The sequence below is a fragment of the Conger conger genome, chromosome 9, assembly GCF_963514075.1.
Source record: "Conger conger chromosome 9, fConCon1.1, whole genome shotgun sequence".
NCBI classification, from domain to species: domain Eukaryota; kingdom Metazoa; phylum Chordata; class Actinopteri; order Anguilliformes; family Congridae; genus Conger; species Conger conger.
Genome location: NC_083768.1, coordinates 47,003,074 through 47,008,810, shown reverse-complemented (window position 1 = coordinate 47,008,810; position 5,737 = coordinate 47,003,074). Strand labels below are relative to the sequence as shown.

Genomic DNA, 5,737 nt, shown 5'->3' with positions numbered 1-5,737 from the left:
AATTTAATTTGATTTAATTAGCAGTATTATCGGGAACAATGAGTAGTTTTCTATGATTCAGGCGTTCCATTTTGGATGAAACAGAAATTTGTAACTGGGAGCCCCTGGATAGAGTCCCTGTACATTGTACAGAAGGGAACTGTATCCTGTTGAAAAGAGACAAATGCTTAAACTTTTCATTGTAATTTCACCCTAAGCAGCACCTCAAAGTAATAAAACCACTTTATAAAACCATATTAAGTCACTATTTCCGCCATGTAAGAAGTGCAACGCGGCAGAGGATATTCATTCCAGTAATTTAATCCATAACAGCTGATTGTTCCAATGAATCAAAATGTCTGTCTTACTTTCCCACACCTTTCTGTCTGGTATGAGGAAGCATTTTTGGTATTTTGGATTGTGCAGTACAAAAGCCGTCTTGTGCTGAAACTACTGTGACTAATGACACAATTTTGTTCACCCAAAGGCATCTTATGTTACAAAAACCAAAGCAATGACGCTGATTCTCGAGAACTGGTAATGTAATGTTATCTTAAGTATGTCAATTTCAATCGCCAGATTATGAATTATGCTATACTGCATATACTGACTGTATTAAAATGCATTTAAATTATAAAATATTATTTTCATCCATATGATAGATGTTTTGAATGTGTACCCCTTCTTTCACAGGAAAACATATATATATTAATAGAGGAATAAAATTATTTTAAAACGAAGAAAATTTTGTGGAGGATTTCTTGTCAATCATCAATATCTAGGTTATGAGTAATAAGAAATAGGATTCAAAAGATAATTTCTCTTGTTGAGGGCAACACAGAGAGGTTATATGCAGATCCTTGCAAAGTCTGTTGCCAGTTTGGCTTTTCATAATTGAAAAAAAGTGCCTGTTTCAGATTATTCCTTGATGAGGAATGTGTAATGTCAAAACAATTAAACTGAGTACTGGGTATTGTGTACTCACAGTTCTGTTCATTGACACAGGCCTGTTTTCTCCAATAGATCTTTTATGTACAGTAGTGTGTGTGTGTGTGTGTGTGTTGAAAAAATAAAAATAATTAAAATTGAAATTCCATTAATCAATTAATAGTCATTGGTTCGTATGTACAATGATATGTATGTATTGTGAAGGAGTACTTAAATATAATTGAATCATTCAAGGATGGTTGCACACTGAAATTGGAACATACAAGGAAAACAAAAAGCCTGATATAAATAATGGAAAATTAATGAGAATGAACACTTATTTAAGACTATCTTAAGTGTGGATCAAATCTTGGCTTTGGAAAGCAGCTGTGAAAGGTTCTGTAGAACTCACTGACAGGCTCCAACTCTAGGTTACAAAGTTAAACATACCTGATACAATTCCTCTTCAGCCTCGAGCATACACTCTTAAGCCCCCCCCACCCCACACACACACACACACACACACACACACACACACATTCACACACAAGGCGTATGCCATCAGGAAGCATGTGGGGGGAAAAATAAGAACAATTGACAATAGCACACCTACTCATACTTCATGCAAATGGAACACTGGAGACTATAAATTGCAGCCTCACATAAGTAGAAAACAGCACACAGGACCACATCCTTTGGAAAGAAAGCGGACCTTGCTACATTGTTTCTATTTGCCTCTTCTTCCCTTGTTACAGAGTCGGTGAGTGTCAAGTTAGGCATGCACAATTTGTGTGGCATTTACTTGAATTTATTCACTCCTGTACTTTTTTTCAGGTACATTTATTCAGTTTCTTCAAAATATAGGCAACTGTATTAAACAAAATATTGCTTTCAAGAACAATTTTAGAAGGGCTATTAACTGCACTTGACTGTCATTTGAAGAAAAACATTTAAATTGTTTGTTTGTTTTTTTCCTTCACAGAAACACTGTTTCACCTCTCAGGTAAATTAAATTTACATTCACGCCTTTTTATTTTTTAGGCATTTACTTTTCAGAGTGACTTCCATAGCTTTTTATTCTTCTTCCATACAATCCATTTAAACAGCTCAACATTTACTGAAGTCCAGCTTAAGTACCTTGCTCAAGGCTACTATTATGCTATTTGGTAGCTAACAAGTGGATAACTGAATAAACCAGGCTTGAGTGCCTCCAGATTGGATCATTCTGCCCAAGATTAAAAAAGACCTACACATATGCAGATATCTCATGTCTTTACCATAATTAACTATTTGGCTAATTAACAAACCTATGTAATAATCATGTTTACTGTATGGTGGATTTTACATTCTCATGGAGTATGTTTGTAAAAAATAATGTTTGCAGCATGTGGTTCATATAACACTGAACATATCCATACTTTAATATTTCTGTTTGTTCCCGAAATACAGAATGATCTTCATCCTCGTTCTGTGCCTTCTGTGCGGTTCATCCTGGGCTCAGTGTGAGTATTAACTCAGCACATCAACAAACATTAATTCCACTACTAGTCATATAAACTGCATATTAAAAAAAATCACATACAAAATCACATACAAAATCGAACTATTCATAAACATTGGATAAGCTTTGGGAAGACCTTGTTCTGCAAAAGGCCTTCTCTTCCTACTACAGGGTGTAACTTACACCCAATATAGTTTAAATCCTGCTTCAGAAACTTATTACGAATTCTAATCCTATTTGTGGCCAACATAAGAGGCCTACATAATTCATGTTCAATTAACAAGGCTTGTCACTGAAGCTTAAAATTTGTATTCCGCTGAACTTAAATTGAGCGAATATAAAAATACTATTCCAGTCACTTTCTTATTTTCTAATTGGTAGAAGCAAAAATATTTTACAGTGTAACTCAATACTCTAAGCAAGTATTAATTTGCATTATTTTGTCTCTGATGTCACAGATCGACCACAGCGCTACTCCTATTCAGCAGCTGTGGGTGCAGGCACTGGCAGCTCCTTTGCCTCTGCTGGAGAGGGCCGCATAACTTCCATCAGAGTCTGGGAGAGACCTGGCAGCTACATCACAGGGTAATTTTTACATGCAGGAAAACACTGCTGAGTGATGTTCAGCACTGAACACAGCTGTACACAAAGTAGCAACATACTAGAGGTACACACTGCTGAGTGATATTCAGCACTGAACACAGCTGTATGCAATGTACCAGAGGTACACACTGCTGAGTGATGTTCAGCACTGAACACAGCTGTACGCAAAGTACCAGAGGTGCACTGCTACGTTGACTGGTGTTATCTGTTAAGTGCAAAATGTGTGGCTTTCTATTCTGTTTTTTTTTTTTTTTGGAGGGGGGGGGGGGGGGGTTGTTGTTGTGATATTTATTCTGCAGTCATGCCATTAAATAGAACCAAGTTATTTTCAGGGGTTTTTTTACACAGAGAGAAGTAATCAATGGGGGTGAACTAACTGAAATCACTGTGTATATATGCTGATATGATAGGATTCATTTGCTATGGTATTTAGGTTTAGGTTGCAGATTTAGGATTTAGTTTTGGCTCAGGAATGACTTTTGGATTAACTAAATTATTTCCTTTTTCAGATTTCAGCTGAAATATGACTATTCTTGGAGCCCCGTGTATGGTGTCAACAACAGCGACGTAGTGGAGATGTCACTCTTTGAAAATGAGGCTTTTGTCCAGATTTCGGGGAAATACAACCCCAGCAACTTCATTTACCAGCTTGTGTTTGTCACCAGCAGAGGGCGGTCTCTCATCGTAGGCCACCCTGTCAGTACCTCCTTCAACCTCTATCCAAAATACCCCGAGAGTGAGCTACGTATCATCAGTGGGCGTGCCAGTTCATCTGGCATCACATCCATTGGAGCGCACTGGGGAGTGATATACAACATGCCACCTCCTAATATGATTGGAAACGATAGCATGTCAAGCCATGAATAACTGAATCACACTGTTCCAAGTAATAAAATAATATTTTATGGACTTGTGTGTCATTTAGGCCTGTTCAACTTTTAAACAGTTTCCTCTGACTGTAATGAAAGGGTTTTATTAGGGGCTCAAAACAATAGTATCGCACTTATTTTGATTGGTTGAAAATGTGTAAGAGTACTAACAATGCAGTAACTCCAAGATGTGCTCCTGGCTTTGTATCTGCAAACTAGTCTGAACCCCCGTGAATCCTAATTAGGTCATTACTGGTACATTTCTCCCATATTTGCATATGGAACATTTAGATTAGATTTTATCTCCAAGCCTAGTGGGAGAAGGAATGAGTTTCTCCTTTCTTTTTTCGTAAAATTTGTAATAAATATTAAAACATTGGGCGGCACGGATGGTGCAGTGGGTAGCACTGCTGCCTCACAGCAAGGAGGTTAGGCTGATTGGAGATGAGTGTGTGAGTTGAGTGTGTGAGTGAATGGTGTGTGTGCCCTGCGATGGACTGGCGACCTGTCCAGGGTGTATTCCTGCCTTTCGCCCAATGTATGCTGGGATAGGCTCCAGCCCCCCTGCGACCCTGTTCAGGATAAGCGGGTTAGGATAATGAATGAATGAATGAATGAATGTATTAAAACATTCATGCCCCGCTGCTTCCTAGCTGAGTAAGACCTTTCACTGGCCCGTGCTCTTTACAAACAGAGACATTCAGCCTTGCGTAAACCACAGCTATTTTGCCATCAGTAGCAATGAACAATTCTGTGCCTGATTTACATGTGATTACACAAGAGGTGAAAACCAAACTGAAGTGCCATGACCTGCTCTATTTGCAATGGCAGAGCATGCAATTTATGCTAAATTACATGATCATTACAGTTACAGTGAGATGGTACAGACACCCCAAGGAGATTTCTTGATTTGTGTACTGTACAATTAAACATGCCAAATGCTGAGCTGTTCCTGCCTTAAGGATCCATGTGTGTACATAAATATATATATATATATATATATATATATATATGAGTAGTCTTTTTCTTATTCCCATTGGATTTTGTAGCCTATGTGGGTTAATAAACATGTATAGACACAAGCAAATGTTTACCGACTGGCACGCACATACATTGTATATATATAGGGCGGCATGGATGGTGCAGTGGGTAGCACTGCCGCCTCACAGCAAGGAGGTCCTGGGTTCGAATCCCCGTCGGCCGGGGCCTCTCTGTGCGGAGTTTGCATGTTCTCCCCGTGTCTGCGTGGGTTTCCTCCGGGAACTCCGGTTTCCTCCCACAGTCCAAAGACTGGCGACCTGTCCAGGGTGTATTCCTGCCTTTCGCCCAATGTATGCTGGGATAGGCTCCAGCCCCCCTGCGACCCTGTTCAGGATAAGCGGGTTAAGATAATGGATGGATGGATATATATATATATATATATATACATATATATATATATATATATATATATATGTGCGTGCCAGTCTGTAAACATTTGCTTGTGTCTATACATGTTCATTAACCCACACAGGCTACAAAATCCAATGGGAATAAGAATTGTGTGAAAAAAAAAAAGACTACTCATTTGCATGATCAAAGTTTTACATTTCCAAATATTCAGATATGAATTTATATCTGTGATACATACGGGGCTATTCTTACAGATTATTGTCACTATTCACATCGTTGTAGTAATCTGCCACTGTGGAGGTGGTTGGGGGTACACTTAGCTGGCAGTGCAGAAGTTGGACTGGACAAATTTCTTGTAGTGTGTACATAATTTAATGCGCATGTTGCCAAAATGTCAACATTTTTCATACCATTGCTCTTACCATTGAATACATAAAGCTGCTTGTTTCTCCTCAGAATCCAACTA

At 38.5% G+C, this 5,737-nt stretch overlaps 1 protein-coding gene across 1 annotated transcript; it reads left to right on the top strand.

Moving 5' to 3' along the window:
- The first annotated feature begins 1,542 nt into the window (after positions 1-1,542).
- On the top strand, positions 1,543-3,919 carry LOC133137960 (zymogen granule membrane protein 16-like). The gene is made up of 5 exons (XM_061256388.1): positions 1,543-1,666; positions 1,889-1,909; positions 2,356-2,408; positions 2,866-2,992; positions 3,520-3,919. Exons 3-5 carry the CDS (start codon positions 2,357-2,359, stop codon positions 3,875-3,877), a joined length of 537 nt encoding a protein of 178 aa, XP_061112372.1. The 5' UTR covers positions 1,543-1,666; positions 1,889-1,909; position 2,356; the 3' UTR covers positions 3,878-3,919.
- Positions 3,920-5,737: the final 1,818 nt, after the last annotated feature.